Here is a 19,908-nt window from a genome sequence, read left to right as displayed (position 1 = left end):
CAAAGTACTGATTTTGCAGTCAAATATGGCTTTAACTGAAGAAACACTTACTCCAGTGGCTATAATGTAATTTAATTTTTCTTTGTTAATCTCTTTACCAGATTCCAAAAACTGATTGCAGCTGATTAAATCTCCACAAATATTCAGTTTTCAACAAGTTTCCCCCATTTGTCCTTGGGTTTATCTAACTTCTGTTGATACATTTTCTGCTCAAAAGAGGCAGAACTTACAAAAAAAAACCTGTCCTAAATTTGAAGAATCAGATCTGTAATGTTTTTTCCAAGATGCTCCCAGATGGTTGGAGGTTTTCAGGCGTAGAGCTCCAAAATCAAATCTTTGTTTTAAACCCTAACCTCAATGAAGCCAAAACAGAAATGCCTGTTGAACGGCCTTTGAGTATTTGTTTGCCTGGGATGGAGCTGTTGTGTAGACAGCAGGCAGGAAGGCTCTGGCGCTGAGGGAGAGTGCCTGGGCTGGCAGCCCGGGCCGCCCGCCGCTGGAACGGGGCGCTGAGAGGAGGGAGCAGTCATGCTGGCAGCCGTGGCAGCAAAAGCGCGGTTCCCCTCCACTGGTCCCGCTCATTGCCTCTGTCCTCTCTTCTTTCAGCGGTTTACCTCTGCAAAAGAACAATGCAAAACAAAGCCCGCCTGGAGCTCGCTGACTACGAGGCCGTAAGACTTCTTCTCCTCCCCACCCCACCCGACTCCGGACCGTCCTTGTCATCTTTGCTGATACTCATGAATTTTTATTAATGTAGATGTTTCTGTAGTGACTGCTCTTTTTTTCCTTTGCTGTTTTTTAAGAATGTTTGATGTGATATTTTTTCTTTAAGAAAGAAACAATGACATTTAAGAATAAAGACAAAAGCTGGCATTTGGTGCTTCATATTTTAGCGCCTTACTCTCCACGCACCTACACTGTTATAACATGATAAAGAATGCTGGCGTTTGAATAAATGATGGGTTTTTATAGTCAGTTTAAATACCATTTGATATGTCCAGAGGGTGAAACCCTGAAGTCATACTCTTCACCCCTCACCTCTGTCTGTTTCAGGAGAGCTTAGCGAGACTACAGAGAGCATTCGCTCGGAAATGGGAGTTTATATTTATGCAAGCGGAAGCACAAGCAAAGTAAGTGGAGTGTGTGTGTGAAAGCTGATTGGCTGAAAAGGCCACGAGTGTGCACACAGAATTCTGGGTAATAACTCCAGCACACATTCTGCGCTCTGTCAACACTCTCTTCTGATTCAATCTCTGTTGTCAAGAGAACAAAAGCTAGAACCATATTCATGCCGTCATACTACTCCATAATAACAGGCTCTTTGTCAGTTCTGTTGTCATCAAGGTTACTCTTGTCTTCTGTTCTGTGTGTAGAGTGGACAAGAAAAGAGACAAAATTGAAAGGAAAATACTCGACAGTCAAGAAAGGGCCTTTTGGGATGTGCACAGACCAGTGGTAAGTCTCCCCGCCCTTATTGGCCACTAGTAAAAGGTTGGAATTTAGAGTGTGTCACGTACGTGTCAGAGACCTTACCTTCCGGCTGCTCCACTGTGGGGCAGGATTGATGGAGCGCTGGTTAGGGGCCAGGCATCCTATGGTGAAGGTGTGATTAATGAAAGGGGAGGGCGGAGTGAAGATCAGCCTGTGTGTGTGTGTGCGTGTGTGTGTGGAGGGGGTGTGCGTGTGTGTGTGTGTGGAGGGGGTGAGTGTGCGCGTGTGTGTGACCTTGCCTGGTCCTCTCAGGGCTGATGGGACGCTGTCGCCCAGACCTGCTGTCTCGACTGCTCTCTGTTTCAGTGGAGGGTAGGGGAGATTTGCTTTGCTTTTCTTGCACTGACTTGCATATTTTAAGGTCCCTCCTCCCCTCAGCTAGGAAGCGGTCCTACAATCTCTGGCGCTCAGGACATTAATGCTGTCACAGTTGGGTTCTTGACCCTCAGTCATTCTGCACTGTGTGTGTACGTGTGCGTGTGCGTGTGCGTGTGTGTGTGTGTGTGTGTGTGTGTGGCTGTCTGTCTTTGTCTGTGTCTGTGTGTATGTGTGTTTGAGTGTCTTTGTGCCTTTGCATAATGTGCCCATCACATTCACGATGCCGAACATGCTGCAAAGGATGCATTTTAGCTCGTCAGACTGAATGTCTGAATGGATTGATTCAGCTCTCTGGCTGTGTGGCCTGGTATCGATTTTGCACCGCACCTGATTTGCCCTTCGTGAACATTTATGGAAAATTGTCTTGCAGGGGAATTTAATTGGGAAACAGTTTTAAAAGGTATTGTTTCCCGAATATGTACGTGTATGCGAAGACAAATGCAAAACAAAAAGCAGCTTCATTGCAATGTATTGGGGGCTTAATTCACCAATTACTGGCAAGGTCTTAAGTGATAGCTAATGACCAAAAGCTGAGTCAAGGCTGGCTTCTTTTGTTCAATTATAGGCTGTGATGTGAAGATAATTACTGTAATCCTTTAGCGTCATTGAACGGCTGTCTGCAAACACTCTGCTAGAACTGTTTCCTTTTTTTGTGTCTGCTTTGACATTTATGACCTTTTCAGGAAATTTCCAATTCTCTTATTTTCACTCCTTTCACTTAAATAAAATAGCCGTGTCGTTCCTGATAAAATGATAAGCTTTTCAGTGTTTTCCCATGAGCTTGTATGGAGGGCGTTATGCGCTAGTTGAGTGGACCGTTGTGTTTTTCCCGGGTAGTTTTCCCGTGTGCCTATGTGCGTGCATGTCTGTCTCACCACACGTACGCAGGGAGCGAAACGGCGAAACGGCCGCATCATTCCATCCGTAAGACCAGTGTGTGTGCGAACTGAAAAATGCACAGCCCCCTGGTCCTAGCGATGTTATCGCAACACAGGGCTTTTCGCTTGCAAGTGCACACGTTCTGTGTCCTTGTCAGTCTCTCAGCCCTCTGCACTCATTAGCTCGTTAGTACTCAGTGGGGAATAGTGTGTCAGTGTGTGGTCGATGGAGTTTTAAATTGGACTCTGCTTTGCCTACGAGATCAACTTCTGCGCTGTTAAATTGGAAATGGCAGATTCAATTTCGCCGCAAACAATTTAACGAGCTCGAGTTGTGCTTCCGTCATATTTCCAAATCCTGGTGCCTGAGTCGTAGAACATAGCATAGCTGTCATGAACATAATGTAGTGCTCACGAAATTCGTTATTTCTAAACGGCAGATGAACACGTTGCGAGAATGATGCTAAGTTCTTATATGCTAAGAGATTTTTCAGTTTTCTGTTGTCCATGGAATTATCTACAGTAATGGAGAGGAAACGCTAAATGCTAAAAGATTGCTTGAAAAGTGAAGACATTGTTACAGTGGGACTCAACCTGCAGCTACAGATCTCAAGAGTGGCTTACCAAACAAGTTCATGCACATTATAAGTCCCTCAGTAGACTGCTACAATTCAGCGTTTTGCATTGATAATGTTACAACAAGACTGCAACTACTCCATAACTAGCATCTACAAATGCAAATGAATTCTACTGAATACGTATGCTTGTCAGATGCTTCATACTGAGAGATGTCTCCCTGCTGCTGTTCGTGCAGAGGTCTACTAAATGCACGGTGAAAATGCAGTAACATCCACAGTCCCGAAACACCAGGTTCAGTGTATCCCATGGTATTTGATTTTTGCCATGAAATTTTTAGACAAACTAAACAGGGCCCAGTGAGCATCTGAAAAAGAAATGGGGCTCTCTGTTAATCGCCTCCCCTCTTTCATCCCCGCCGATCCCTCCCCTGATTGGTCGCTGTGCGCCCTGGAGCACTGTGGGAGATGTTTAATGCATCAAATGCACTCTCCGCGTTTTTTCCCATAATGCGAGTGAGTGCCATGTGACTTTGATTGCATTACGGAGTACGCCCGGGGACGGGGGGCATCTGGAACCCCTTCCTTCTCTGTATCGCCAGCGGAGCAAATCGCAGAGCAGGGACTTGCTCCACCACACTGCCTGAAAGCCCAGTGCACTTACAAAGGGCTGCCCGTCGCTCCTGAAATTAATTGGCTAACTACACGGTGAATGATTGGCTCCTAAATGTAACTGCTCCCACTGCAGACTTGCCCTGTTTCAGTACCTTCTCACTCTCTCAAGCTTTGCTGGAGGAGTACAGTACCTTGCCAAACAGAATCATGTGCTGATATCCAAACGATGTGTCAGTCTTCATGCATTATAGCATGGTTATATCTGGCATGGACACATGGGCATTTTCCTTGCAAAAAGCTGGGAGGCAAGTGAAGTTTTCCTTCATATGAAGGGCACCGAATACACAAACACAGTGCCCGCCATATTTTTGCCCCTGATTAGATAGGAACAATAACTTGATATAACAGAAAATAGGTATGTGTTGGATATTTTCCTGCTAAAAATTGGATACATTGTTTCAATCGGGATATATCATGGTACAGATATATAATAAGTTTTGATATTGGCCTGATAGTCAGGTGTTTCTTTCTACGGACTGTCTGTGAAGTGCAGTTTCTGCAGGAAAATCTAGAGTTTTTACACTTCTTCATTGACGGTTTTCTTATATCTTCCAATTTCCCAATCAAAACTAAACAATTACAGTAATAGCCAATGGTCCCACTTACACAGTGAAACCAGTCCAAAACATACAGTGGAAGCATGCTGCATGAAATTAAACCTGAATAATTCATGATGTCTTATGAAAATTACATGCATGCAAGAATGCAAAAACGCTCATAAGATTTTGTTCCCTGTAGTTTCATTAATGCAGGACAGGGCTGTATTTTTGTATGGAGAAAGAACGTTCGATTTAATGAACCGGGTTCATAATGAAAATATTTGAACAATAGTCAGAGATATGTGTTTCGTGCAAAAATGAATATTTTATTACATCAACTGTTCAAGTTCATCCAATTAAATGAAGGTTATTTTAGGTCATGATTAAATAGGTAATGTCTTGAGTCCTCTCAATGCTGCATCAATTTGCATCAAGATGACAGAATAATCAGCATATATTCAGCTAAAAGATTTTTTTAAATGGAAAACTAGAGAGAAAGGAATCTCAGTTGGCCTTATTTTCTTTTTCTTTTTTAATTTGGATAATTAGGAGCTTCTTCTGTAGTCACAGCATATATATGCATTATATTAAGCATATAAATTTTATTTATTTAGTGGATGGTCTTAACTAGATTGACTTCACAGCTCATAGCTAGCAAGACAAGATGCTTTTAGAGTGTTGCAAGAGCTGAGAGATTAACCATGGAGTCCCGAGTAACACATTGGTGACATAACACAACTATCTTAAAAAACAGTGTTAAGGTAAGCATACGCGCCAATATGATATAATATGAGCATAAACATGGTGCTTAAAACAATCATCAAAAGAAAAATCTCCTAGGATAGGAAGCACCTCGAAAAAGAACCACAAAGCCACCGTAGATGCAACATAAGAGCAGCCGTAACGGCAACGTAACCCCGCGTCAATGAAACGCACCGTGCCTCACGCCAGTGTAGCGAACTGTGAAGTGAGATGAAGTGGACTGTTAAGGCAAGGCAAAGTATTAATAGAAATATGGAAGGCTGAAGATCTCGTGTGTGCAAGTGTAGGCAGCTCTCCTTTTTCCCCAGCTCTGCTGTTTATTAGTCACTTGATAGTTTTGAAATGACTGAGCACATATTGTACTGCCGAGGAAATAGCCATTTGAACAGTGACTGGATGAGTCACATAATATCTTGTGCGCTTTCTTGTAATGTTTTTTTTTTGTCCTGCCGCTTTATCATTACATAAAAAATGACTTATTTAACCACTATTTGTAGTACTTATTGAAACCACCACAGAACATGTTTGGTACAAATGATTCATCTTAATGGGTCTTGATATGAAAATAAAATGCTTGGGAAAATGAAAATTACAGACTTAACCAGGGACTTTATGAAAAAATTCAACATGGTCACCTCTCAGAAGTATTTTTTTTTTCAGTTTTTTATCTGTGTAACCTTGAGTGGCACAGAACTATGGTACAAAACGATTCTATTTGGAATGATGCATTTGCCTTGAGACTCATATCTTCCTCTATAACATGCATATGTAGCATATGTGCATGCTAGGTAGCTGAACTGAGTGGGCATCCCATAATGCTTTGAGGGGCATGGGAACATGGGAACGGGAGTGTAGTGTCAGTTGGAGAGAGGCAGCGTGTGGGCCCCAGTAATCTGTACTCTCTGCCGCATTCAAAATGAACAGAAGCATGCTGAATGTGAGAGTGATATTCACTGTAGCGTGAAGTCTGAGGCGCTCTCTCTCTCTCTCTCTCTCCCCGTTCACACTTCACACTTCCTGTCTTGTCACAGTTGTCCCTGGGCATCATGCACGCCATGGGCTTACCGAGGCATCCATCACCTTGGGACACCAAGCAAAGACACCCAGCCCGTGCCGTTAACCCGGGCAGGGACAGAGCCCTCTTTCATACTTGATTGATTTATGGATGTGTGAAACCAGGTCAAGCTCTTCAGCGTAAAGAGATGATGATTTATGGAATGTCTCCTTGCATTAGATGCTTACTTATCAGTCTCTGCTCTGAAGCCATGCTGCAAGTCTAAATGACACTGTGACACAAGTGATGAGAAATCTTGGACCAAACGCCTCACATCATCAATATGATGATACTGCATCATGCCGTGTGTGTGCTCCTGGCTTTGTTGTGCTTGTTCTCGTCCCAGTATCAGGACATTATTTCTAAATATCTGAAAAGGGACCAGGATATGGGGCCGATAGCACAGCATATATCTGAGAAAGGCTGCATATGACAGAACATTCAGTCACATGTTTTAACTGAAGGACTTGTTTTTGATTGTGATTTGTAGCCCGGGTGTGTAAACACGACAGAAGCCGACATTAAGAAATCCTCAAGAATGAAGCAGCCCCACAAAACAAGAAAGGTACGGTAATAAGCCAACCAACCTTGTGCCGGGCTCACTGTGACGGTCTGTGGCAAGGAGCCTCGCTGACGTCATCGTCTCTCTCTGTCGGAATTCATTTGCAGTCCGTCTACGGGCTTCAGAATGACATCCGCAGCCACAGCCCCACCCACACCCCCGCCCCCGAGGCCAGGCAGCCCACGGAGGAGGAGTTACAAGACAAGGTTAGTTCACCGTTCTTCTGTGACATCACCACATGCTCATGCTCTCTCTCAGGAATTCCCGTCACTCACGGGGACCTCTTCCTTGTGTGAGCTTTAAGGCCGTACACTTGAGCTGGGAGGGGACTGCAGGGTCACATAAAAAAAAAAAGTCTGACACCGCTGTTGTTCCCCTGAGCTTTGCTGAAGCGGAGCCAGTAAAACAGGCCGGCTGTATCAATACGATAACATGTGAAACTGCAAGGCTTGCAAATTGCCCCGGTTGAGGAGGTGTCCTCTAATCAAATCCATTATGTAGTAGATTAGGGTGTGTCACACTCCTCTGAGAGAGCAAAAGGGGATTGTATGAGCAAAGGCAGCCTTTCCACTCCCAGAGGAGCTGAGTGGAAACCGGTGCCCTTGACTGTATCTTTCCAACTTTCTCATATCAGTGATCTAAATTTCCCTTTTAGTCACGCTAATGCAACGTGACACATTGACACTTCTTTCCCATCTCACTTTCAGATACAGTTTTGGCAAGTGCAGTTGGACAGGCATCGGTTGAAAATGTCCAAGGTTGCAGAAAGGTAGGTTGTCTTTCCCCCCTAGTGATTCAAAGAATCAGACCTATTGCCATGTAGAAAGCTCTGAGGGGAAGCATGCACACCCATTAACCACTTAAATCATGAAGCTTACATCATCCATCAGTTAATTGAAGGGAGTCTAGACTGGTGAACCAAGGGAGAGTATTTGGTTGGATATACCAAACATTTATTAACCACCCTTGTACGGGATGTACAGTTTAAATATGATTCATACAAATGGTAAAATATTCATTGACTTATTACAAAAACTTTAATTAATCATATGCTCCATTTTTAAGGTAGTAAATTATAACAGTATGCATTGATGCATTGAGACTAACCTGAAGTGCTCCTGAAGACTATGGGTCAATAATGATGGATTGACAAATTTCCTTCATGTGCATGCATGATTCCGTCTGTCTCATTTTTATTATTGCTTTTCAGAGAATTGGAACTGTCTTTCAAGAGTTCAGCTTCTTTCACTGGTTCATTCCATCACATGCTACATGGGTCCTTATTTCTGCCCTCTGTAATGTCACTTGGTTTCCATTGTGCGGCCCTGATTTTCAACCTTTTCAGTCATCAGTGTTTGCCTCCCTGCCGTTCCTCTGCAGTTTGTTAAGCTACACTGAGCAGTACATCGAGTTCGACCCATTCCTCACGACACCTGATCCCTCCAACCCCTGGATCTCGGATGACACGGCGATCTGGGAGATGGAGGCCAGGTGCGTTTCCCGGGCGCGGCTCCTCCACTTCCGCCTCGGCTCTGTCTCTTGCAAGGTTTGGCTGGGGGACGAGTCGCCGCTATCCTTACACGGCGGCCGGAGCGGACCACCGAAGCGCGACGCTCCTGCGATGTCCCCTCAGCAGAGCCAGGACAACATCCGCATCTTCTCAGCACACTGCATGTGACACCCGTGACTGTGTTTGCTCTGTCAACAGCGGAATGACTTTATCGCCGCCTCCGACAGTATAGTGGTTGGTTATTGCATGTGCCAACACCTTTAGAGACCCCCCATATGAAAGGTAAACATGTTCAAAGGTCCCTTCTTTGATGATTGGCAGACAATTATTTGGCATTAGTTTTACGTTTTGCCTGCTCATGCCGCGTTAGCGCCACTAAACACCCCTGCCCGATGCCGGACGTAACGTGTCGACCGGAACGTTGCCACACACGCTTCTCCATTTAATTGCCATCACCTGGCTGGGAGAAGTCCAAAGTCCATGAGTAAATGGGGTAAATATTACCCTGTGAGCAAAAAAAAAAAAAAAAAACAGGCTGGCACCGTAACCGTAAGCATCTGTCACTGAAGTCGCCAGTGACACAAGTGCGGTGATGTCACTCTTGCCGTGTGGCTGGAATTTAAGTGCATCTCCTTTGTGTTTTTTTCAGCAAGGAGCCCGGTCAGCAGAGAGTGAAGAGATGGGGCTTCGGGATCAACGAGGTTTTGAAAGACCCTGTCGGTAGAGAGCAGTTCCTGAAGTTCCTGGAGTCAGAGTTCAGCTCTGAAAACCTGAGGTAAACTACATCACCAGCTGTGGCAATAAAAGGTGAAAATAATAGGGCAGCAGTTTGGTGCAGCGGTAAGGAGCAGGGCTCATTACTAAAAGGGTGCTGGTTTGATTCCCCACTGGGGCACTGGTGTTGTACCCTTGGGCAAGGTGCTTAACCCACAATTGTCTCAGTAAATGTCCAGCTTTACAAATGGATAAAAATGTAACCTACATGTATGTAAATTTCTCTGCTAAATGTACATTTCCTACTATCAAAATGTTATATATTACATGGGTGTTTCAAAATGTGTTGGTTATATTTTAACATCTATTTTATAATGAATGTATTTTGTATATTAAATTTTTACAAATATTTTGGAATATGTGAAAACACCCAGCATGGCGTTCTTCCAACCAAATATACTTGCAAGTAGGCTGTAGCCAAAGAAGCGGCATGATCAGCATACAGTTAATTAATTATAACTGTTTCAATAATAAAAGGGAATTAAAGCAATTATCTCAGTCTTTGTTTTTTGCACCCTGTTCATTGCTATCAAATGAATACATCATTTAGTTTATCTGTATGCTTAGTTTGAGCCCAAGTAACCTCGAAAATGATTTAATCGGTGCAGCAGAATCACCTGGGGCTGTGTTGATCGGGATTGTATGGATTGATTTTTAACACTCGATTGACAGTTAAGGAGCCATAACTTGCAGGCATTCTAAGGGGGGAAACATAAAGCTTAGCTGTAAAATCAATAGAGAGTATAATTGAGAAAATGAACTGTTACAAATTCAATTGCCTTTTTTGGTGTTGTTCAACATCACCAATTGTGTTTGTCCCCTCAGCATGCGTGCCGGTTTAAATATGACCAGTTATGTAGCGCCACCTGCTGGTAGTAATGTGCTTAGCCATGTTGGAGGAGAACTGGCAATCATTAAATGCGCTGTTGTTTTGGAAAGCATTTCAGTAGAAAAGGCACATAATAAGAACTGACTTTCCGCTAAAAGCTTCCTCATGCATTATATCAGTCAAAATATAATTACTGAAACTCAATTACTTTTGTAGAAATGACCAATACGTTGTCTAAACCTGACCTAGGATTTCCACTGACGCTCCCTCAAATCAAATTTAGTGAAATAGCGACACTTTCATCTTTGTGTTCTTATGTACAGTCACATTCATCATACAGTGTAACTAAGCTGGAAATGTTACAACAATAGGATGCATCACTGTGTCACTTTTTTCAATTATTTTACAATAACCAAGTTGGAGAAGGAGCAGAGGAGCTTTTAATTTAGGCTGGAGGTCATTTTTCTTTGAAGAAAATTGCTTAACACTGCCTTGTTTTACTGATTTATGTGCTGTGCTGCTCAGGTTCTGGCTGGCTGTTCAGGAACTGAAGAAGAGGCCCATCCGTGAGGTCCCGACCCGGGTCCAGGAGATCTGGCAGGAGTTCCTGGCTCCTGGTGCTCCTAGCGCCATCAACGTCGACTCTAAGAGCTACGACAAAACCACGCAGAATGTGAAGGATCCCGGACGTTATGCCTTTGAGGACGCGCAGGTATTGGAGGAAACAGCCCTCTCATGAGGGCTGGAGTGGATGACAGCAGACTTTGAGGCTTTGAGATTTTTAAGTCTCTCCTCCTGGAAGGGTTCTTTCAGAGGAAGCATTTATCAATACGGGTGCATGATATCCAGTACCAGTCAAACATTTGGACACACCTGATTAGGATAGTGGGAAACATGCATTGAAAGACATCTTGATCCTAAAGACTTATGCTTTAAATGCTTGAAATTTGTGTCTTAGGCAAATATAAATAGTGAAGCTGATGCCTATATATGAATTTCTTTCCAAAATAGAAAATTTTAATTAAAAAAAATTTTTTGGCTACTATGAAGAATCTAAAATAAAAGAGTTTTGATTTAGTCATAATGCATAATTCCATTTGTGTTATTTTGTTGTTTTGAAGTTTCTACTATTATTTTAAAATGTTGTAATTATACACAAAGAAAGAAAAACCCTTCTATGAGTACTGGTACTGTACTGAGAACCAGGAAGGAGTGTACCCAACAGGGCATAACTAATATAGAGATTGAGCTGAGACTAGATGAAGTTTGTTTCCAATCGCATGTCAGGCAGGCCAGGAGTCAACAGCATCTGAAAGCCCATTGCAGGAAGCTGCCCTGCCAATAATGACCTAACTAGCATGTTTAGTGGCCTATCTGTGAGCAACATCCTGCTACAGACTTATAGGGTCAGGATTCGCTCCAACTTTCTGTTTTTAGCATCATAAATGCCTCAGGCTGGATATGACTGTTGTGAATACAGAGCAGGATGGCTGAGCTGGCTGGATGTATAGATGGTTATTTGCTTGCAAGTTTGAAATGCGTTTGTACCTCTAGTTGGACAAGATAGCACCATATGTCTTTAGTCTGTCAAAGCAGACAGTTATCATGTCATCTCTTATCTGGCCAAGGTCTAGGATTCATTGTCTTCAGCTGCTGTTGGGAGGGGTGGTTTCTGATAAAAAAATGAGTTATTTGGAATGTTGGTTTATTTATCTCATTTCATTTTATGGTGTACAGGTTCACTGGTGCTTTTGTGGTCCTATGAATGCTTTTGGCCAAAATGTATGTCATGTGGTCGACATGTGTGGAGGTGTAGGTGTGGGTTGGACTAGTCACGAGTCATGGCTGCTCAAGTCAAAAAGGCAGTGCTGGCCAATCTGTGTGCATGACCCATGTCCTGACTTCTTGTCCTTCTCTTGTTCCCAGGAGCACATTTACAAACTGATGAAAAGTGATTCCTACAGTCGTTTCATCCGTTCCAGTGCCTACCAGGAGCTGCTACAGGCCAAGAAAAAGGTGAAGGCATGACATGGCTGAGAGACTACGCTCAGTCCCGCCATGCTGCATGTGAGATTAAAGTTCTGGATCAATGGAAGGTTACAAACCGAGACATTCTGGACAAAGCAAAATTTCACCAAACGTGTTCTGCAGGCATTAATGCATGACCCAGAGCTTTCATCAGTGTGCATCAAGAGCATGCTATCATTGACTTCATATTAAGAGGGAATGTGTGCAGACCTCCACTGTCATGTCCCAGTTTTATTTTTGTCAGTGTGGTCTATTAAATACTCAAACCCGTGGTATGTCATGACTATTGGCACAGCTAGGGGGTGCTGTTAAGCATAACGTGATATACCACGGGTTTTTGTGCCATGATGCTTTTATAAAACGGTTACCATTGTTGGCTAAACTTAAGGTTTGGTACTTTGCTACATAAAGTGGGAGGATATACCAAATTTAACCAGTTTTGTTGATTACATGAAACATCATTCTGCCAATGAAAGTAGTTACCAACTTTGTTATGCTACTGTTGCTATAGTGCCATTACCAATGTTACTTGACAGTGCTGAGGGATTCGGTAGCTGCATAACGATCCATATGCAGTAGCTACAATTAATATAGCTGATTAGCAATATCTGTAACATAACAATTAAAAGTATCCATTCACTGTGGCTACAATTAGCAGTGTTGGGAAGGTTACTTTTGAAATGTAATAGATTACAGATTACTAGTTACCCTGTTAAAAATGTAATAAGTAATATAAGTATTTTAGTTACTTCATCAAAGTAATGTAACTTATTACATTTGATTACTTTTTGATTACTTTTCTAACAAATGTTTTAAACTGGGCAAAAAAGCTGAAAAGTCCTAAAAACATAAATTTAAAACAGGCAGTGTAAACCTCACAACAGTACTCAACACTGATTACTGTCAAACTTTTATTAAAAGTTCTTCAATATAACTTGAATTAAGATCGGAAGTTTTGATTTTAAAGCACAACCACCAAAACAAATCACACGTATGTAGATCACAAACAAACTGGCAACAACTATCGTTGTGTGCCCAAAAAAAAGCACAGTATGCATAGTTAGGACCATTAATTTAGTCTGTTTCACAACCTTGAAATTTCACAACCTAATGACCTCTCCAATTTAATATTTAATGAAAACACAATGCTGAATTAAGTTAGTGAGTGTTATTAGATCTCACATAGGCTATCTACATCACTATTCAAGAAGGACTACCATTAGCTAAGATTTTCTATCAAAGGGTTCATAAATGGAGGTGCGGCTATGCAAAAGGCGTCTGTGAGCTAGATAGCAATTAATTTGTCATGAAGGAGATTAAAAATAAATATTTAGCCTACTGGACTGGAAAAAAATGAATACAATTATTAATACAATTTTGTATTACAGTGCTCAGATTAAAAGTGCTTCCCTTTTTCTTTAATGCTATTAAAAATGAAAAATGCAGCTTCTGTAAAAGTTGGTCGAGCAGCAAGATGCTGTGTTACAACTTTGTCCAAGTCATCATCATAGAATCGGACCAAGACATTGAGAATTCCGTCCATGTTTCGGTTTGTCGAATCGTAAACGTAAATGTTTAGCACACAAGCTAATGTGACAGGCAATGCTGTGAGTGGATAGGTAGCTGGCCTGTGTATTTGACACGCTAAGTTTGGAGAGTGCAGTTCTGTCCTGTGAGAATGTTTTGCACAGGTCCACTAGCGCTGGCGCTATCCTGAAAGACAGGTCATGTTCTGCTATAAATGTACAAACATGGACTTCATGATTGCACACACGCGGTCTTGGATGGATGAAGCAGCAGCAGCTACAGTGGCCACAGCTCCCAGCAACGTTGACAAAGAGCCAGAACAGTTGCTTTGTGTGAGGGATCTGCATCATGCCGAGACAATGCCTTTTTGCTGCCTGTCCCATATAGGTCCCAATCTCGTTTAATTTGTGACAACATAAGCCGAATGTTTGTCCGTCATTACCGTTTTCATCTAACCAAGCCTATCGAGATTTATTTTTCATCTCCCGTTCTATTGTGCTTATGTCTGCGCCAACCTTCACAAGTTTCGCTTCTATGCTCCATCTATTTCAATGCGTGTTAGCCTATTTCGCAGTAATCATCTGATACAGTCCCCGCAAATACTTCCTGGCACCGCCTCACAGAAAGTTGAAACTAGTTGCCGATTGGATAAGAACAGTGCCAGTACGTCACCTAAACAGACTTGGTTAAAACTCATCCGAAAAAACACCACGTCAGTGATAGTTTTTAATAGAATTGTGTTCAGGTCTGGTATACGCTAGTAATAATTCTTTGCCTGATCTAAAATCTCTACACACCGGATTTCCGGCATGGAGCCGGAGATCTTTAACCCACGTCCGATGTAACCCCTTTGTAATCACCAACATTTTGATTAGTAACTGTAATTTAAATACATATTTTTTTTCAGTAACTGTAACGTATTACAATTACATTTATTTTGTAATTTAATTACGGAACGCCGTTATATGTAACTAGTTACTCCCCAACACTGACAATTAATATAACTGAGATAGGTGTGTACAGGAAGTTGGTCTCTGTTTTTAGGGTGCACACATTTCATTCAGATGGACAGGATATCAAAGCACTGTTTCCTGCTATCAAGTGACATTTTCCAATAAATTTGTTGTGAGCGCTCTGCGTGGTGCTGGCTTGCAACCTAGTTTGAGTTTGTTAGGTGTTTGAAGTTAACATTATATTGGCATGACTATTGGTGTGTTTAGGCACTACATGAATGATGTTTCGTCTAATCAATAAAACTTGTCACACCTGGACTCTCCTCTTCCTCTTATGTAGTTAGCTGAGTAACTAAATATGCAACTAAGTATGTTAGGCTCAAGTTCATCCAACAATGATTTTTAATAAAAGCGACAGGCATTCCGTACGTACTTGTATTAAAACTAAGCTTGAAAATTCCATTTACATGTGGTACTGTATATCTTGGAATATTGTTACGGCAGGAGTGAAACGTGATCAGTGGGAACAACAGATCGGAACTATCCATTTTGTAAAACTTTAAGTTCAAAGCATTTTAGTAACAAGCAAAAAAGGAATGCCTTGTCCGTCTAGCTACAGGAAAAAATCCTCTTTTGACTTTTGTGTTACATGCGTCTCCTTCAGTGTGTGTTAATGTTGTTACATCCTTGATCCGTTGCAGTTTTATGATTTGCTGGTCTGATTAAAGGAATGTGTTTGGCAGAGTTTTTTTTTTTTTGGTTTTGTTTTGTTCTGTAATCACCAGATTACTCCTTGTTTATCTGCGTTTGTTTGAATGGATTCCACCTCAGTCTCAGTTGGCCTATTTATCTCCACCAAGCTTTGCTTGCCTCCCATCCCCTCTCTCCTCCTCTGCAGATCTGTACGTTTGTTCTTGTTTTTTTTGTCCTTTTTCTTTTCTTTGTGCTTGTTTTAAGTTGGAAAGCACTGAGGATCACAGATCCGCATTTCAGAAATTCGCTCATAATTTGGTAAGTGGACATGCTCTGTCCAGTTGGCTCCCCCCAGAGTCCAGACCACAGTGTGTGCTGATAAAGGGGGGTGTGGAGGCGATGCCTCTTCCCTTTTTATCACACTATCCTAAATCTCACATGATCCACACCCGACCAATTACATTTCAGGTCCAGATCAAGATTTGCCTCTCCCCCACTTTACCTCTGTGCCATATTGTACTAAGGGATTTTCCTGTGTTTTACTGTGTTTAGAATATTTTCATTAATCCAGAACTTATTTGGTCAATATAAGACTTTCGCTTAATGTGTATGGCTACCAAGCCAATTGCTGGATCTGGCATATGAAAATCTGTATAGATGTCTTTTCTCTCTTCACTGGAATGAACTCCTCATCAATATTCATGGCTTTTTTCCCCATACGTTTTCCATTCACAGTTCCTTAATTTACTTATATGAATAAAGATATAGCACATTTTTGCAATAGGACAGGATCTGGTCAATTAAAGGAACTGTGTATGTCAACCACTGTAGTTTTGCATGGATTTCATTCTCCCTGAAAATGCCCAAATGTGCCCTCTCCCCTCATATATGTGCTTTGTCCTTGTCCACAGAAAAGTAAGAACTTATTTTGAAGGATATTGCTTCCAGGTAATGTCAATTCTACAGTCTTAGTGGTTATGTTGTCTCTCTCTCTTGTGTCCGTTTGGGTCTTTCCCTTTCTTTCTCATTGTCTTTCTCTCTCTCCCTTTCACTCTCTGGTGTCGTTTTGTTTTGACGTTGTTTTCACAGTGCCATTTACACACTTGTCACGTGAGTGGATTTTATTTGAGGACATTTCGATCAGAAAACTTCCTTTAAATACATACTATATATCTATATACTATATATACATGTATATCTCACTGACCCCCATCCCTTGAGTAGTAACAACAGCACAAAAATGTCTGCCATGGTGGTGCATAGAGCAAAGCCAATCTAATGGAAACCATCATTGTATTGGGCAAGTAAGCTGTAGAAGCAGGGATGGGGTGGTTCAAAACTGGAGTAATCATACACAGCAAGAATGATATTTCTCAGGTGACCTCTTATCACATGTCCTAACTGTCACTGTATAATTAGTAGCCATGGGGCTGAAATGCAGGCTGTTGACATGCATTTATATCCAGCTGAAAGGCACAGTGGAGGGTAAGCAAAAATTTGGGATACCTCGAACTGGCGGCTCAGCAATTTTTCACTGGCATTTTGAGGGGGAGGTGCTGAGGGCAACTGAGTGCAAAGCGATATCTGGACTGTGATGGTACAGCAAGGAGTTCCTGACAGAGCTCTGGCCTCACTCTCATTTCTGTCAGCTGAACCTTTGATCTGAATATTAAGAATCACTGTAAGGTCAACAAGGTCTGGCAGTAATTTCCTGGAAGATAAATAGTTAATTACAACCCCTTATATTTACTCCCTGGCCTGTCAGAAACTTGCTTGGCCATTGTACAATGGTCAGATTGGTTTGGAAAGAGACACATTTGGTACTTAATCAAACAAGCAATAGCAGCAAAAATCAACACAAATAATGTGTACAGTTTTGTGATTTTTAGTGTGGGTTTTTAGTGAGCCGCATCAAACACACACGCACTTGACACTTACTCATATCAATCCTCTGAAATGGTTTGCAGCTTTCAAAATAGGAAATTCAAGGTTATATAAGCAGGGGCAATTGCTGTATTTAGTCTTTCTCAGTAATCGTAATCCCAGAACAGAATATTTTTTTCCCTATCCAATTTGTTTAATGCAGGGTGATAAAACACAGATTTTATTTAGATGTTCCTTGTTGTTTCTGTTAAATGTTTGGGTTCTGGTTTTCCTGATGTCACCATGATACAGTATTTCACCTGCATGTGCATACCTTTGACGAGACCTTTCAACGTGCAACTTTTCAGGCAGCAAAGATAATGCCGGTAGATCTACACAGGTAGATCTACCTGCTAAATATCATTTTTGTCTTGGAAATATATCACATTCAGTCATTCATTTCTTTTAAGAAAATAAGATGTGTTTACGTTAAACTCCCAGGGAGTTTCCTAAGGTGTGCCAAAGAACAACACATAAAATGGCCAATAAATTCCCTATTGGTGGTTGCACTGATGAGTGACAGGTCATTAGACACCATGGGGACCCCAGGAAGACCAGTCCTGCATCAGAAGGTTTTTTGTGTGATTAGCATGTGAGTCTGTGTGTGTGTGTGTCAGTACTTGTGTGTCTTCCTTTACACACAATGTGTGTCTATGTCACAAATTTTATCCTTTTCTGTGACCTTTCTAGCCATATTTAAAATATTTAGAGATCCTCATTCTTTAAGCATTCACACATTATCTTGCAAATGTGCAGATGGCGCTATCTTTAAATATGAAAATGATATCTGCTATTTGTATGGCATGCCCTACAAATGTAGGATCAGATATTCACTGTATTTCACTGAAAAAAAAGTGTTAGCACATGGTGCTATATCGCCATACTCATAAAATAACAAAGTTATATAGCCCGTAGGTTTTGTGACAATTTACATCCAAAGCATGAAAAACATTATTCAATTTGAGCTCATTTCTTCATTAATAATTGAATGATTTTACCTACTTCAGCACTCTGAAGTGAAGCCCCTTGATTCTTTACAGTGAAGTTAGTCTATCTATAATGGGACAATTCACTCAAATTGTTCAGGTCTTTGCCCCAAAAAAGTGATAAATAAGCAATGAGAAACTTCTCACTTCTGAGACTGGGTCCTAAGAATCTTCTATTTAGTCACCATCAGCAACACATATTAAGATCTTGTAATACTGTATGTGACAACCAGGTGGGTCAGCAATGTTGAGGCGATCCCAATGTTTTATCCAGTATACCAATCAGTCTTTCTTTCCTCTTTCTTTTAGGGAAAATCACTTACTTCAAAGGCTAGCAAGTCGTGTGCAATCATGCTAAAATACAGTCACTTTTTAGCTTGGAAGAGGACCATGTCATTTCTACAATATTGTAGTCTACTGTTCGCCGAGAGGAACCACTTGGCAGTAGACCAGATGTTGCATGTCCAAAAAACTGAGGTTTTTATGTTTTTTGTTTTATTTATTTTTGGTTCATTTCGCCCTCAGTGTTTGAAAAGGCATTTTGGACTTTTAAGAGACATTAAACCCACTAATGCCTTCAAAAAAAGTCATTTGTCCTATCACTTCTTCAGTTACCTATCAGCTGGGTCTGTGTCCATCGCAAGCCAAAAGATGATTAAAAGATGTTTGAAAAAAAAAAAAACAACAAAAACGCTTCTGCATAGGATGTCTTGAATCACTGACCTGCCACAATAACAGATTACAGAGTATGCATTTGTTAAGTTTAATTTGCATTTTTATTGCACTATAAAAATTAGCACAGTTTTCATTGCAGTTGTAAACCACATTCTTAAAAATTGAAAAGCTGTGTCTTTGTCCGATGTAGTCTGTAATTCTTTGTTACTGTCTCCTGCATTTATTTATTTTTATACCATATTTAAAGACACATTTTACTTAAGATGTATTAAACTTGGCCCTGTATCTGTTTACATGTGTGTTTTCATTTCATTTTTTTAAACAAATGGCTCTCTGAAGAGCCACAGTGTTTGTTGTGGTTTCCAGGTCTTCTTCGTCTCATTTTAAAGGGGAGGAGTAACCAATAAAAGGCTTTACCTGCCAGTTTCACAGGTGGGTTATACATTACACTGGAAAACAGAATTGACAGTTGCCATATATCAGCTTCTCTCCTAAGGGAGAGGCTGTAGAAGGTTGTTCCAGTCGGTTTGGATAAATTTAAAAGGGAGGGTGGCATATGATATGCAAATTGCCCATGCTGGTCTCCCTTTGGAAATTGGCCTGAATGGCCAGTGAGACAAATAAACTCAACAGTTAAAGTAATCAATAATTTGTGTGTGATACCAGTCACTCCATTATAGAGAAACTGGCCCTCCACTCCAGTGCTTTGTCAATGGGAGAAAACGTGATTTTCATCCCTCTCATGAAGGACAGGAGTGGATGGCTCTGGTTTGGGTTTTGGATCATTTTTGTCTTTTCGAAACATATCGAAGGTCCAAAGAAAGCTGTATTGTCAATTGTAGATGCATTACATTGTTTATTCACCGGTTGTTGGCCAGTTACGGTTGTTATGGTTACCACAATTATGAGGTGTGCTTCTGTAAATACATTCCAAATAAAAACATCCAGAAATAACTCTGCAGCTGTGATGGAGAGATTTCCTCGATACGCCTTTATTAATTTGGGGAAAAAAAGTTCAATGATTTGCACTCTACGCAAACCAGTGAGATATCATGGATATCTCCCAATGTGGGTTAAAATATTCATTATATGTCTC

At 41.3% G+C, this 19,908-nt stretch overlaps 1 protein-coding gene across 1 annotated transcript in view; it reads left to right on the top strand.

Annotated features, from left to right (window-relative positions):
- Positions 1-18,828, top strand: part of rgs7b (regulator of G protein signaling 7b) — an 80,704-nt gene extending 61,876 nt beyond the window's left edge. Inside the window, exons 7-18 of the mRNA XM_036524676.1 lie at positions 607-671; positions 1,054-1,130; positions 1,374-1,455; positions 6,843-6,917; positions 7,022-7,120; positions 7,622-7,683; positions 8,295-8,405; positions 9,074-9,199; positions 10,553-10,739; positions 11,954-12,043; positions 16,140-16,176; positions 18,447-18,828. Coding sequence (XP_036380569.1) covers positions 607-671; positions 1,054-1,130; positions 1,374-1,455; positions 6,843-6,917; positions 7,022-7,120; positions 7,622-7,683; positions 8,295-8,405; positions 9,074-9,199; positions 10,553-10,739; positions 11,954-12,043; positions 16,140-16,160 — 995 coding nt within the window. The 3' untranslated portion in view covers positions 16,161-16,176; positions 18,447-18,828. The remainder of the gene's footprint in view (positions 1-606; positions 672-1,053; positions 1,131-1,373; positions 1,456-6,842; positions 6,918-7,021; positions 7,121-7,621; positions 7,684-8,294; positions 8,406-9,073; positions 9,200-10,552; positions 10,740-11,953; positions 12,044-16,139; positions 16,177-18,446) is intronic.
- The last annotated feature ends 1,080 nt before the right edge of the window (positions 18,829-19,908 follow it).

This window comes from Megalops cyprinoides, chromosome 1, assembly GCF_013368585.1.
Source record: "Megalops cyprinoides isolate fMegCyp1 chromosome 1, fMegCyp1.pri, whole genome shotgun sequence".
NCBI classification, from domain to species: Eukaryota; Metazoa; Chordata; class Actinopteri; order Elopiformes; family Megalopidae; genus Megalops; species Megalops cyprinoides.
This window is presented reverse-complemented; position numbering and strand designations above follow the sequence as displayed.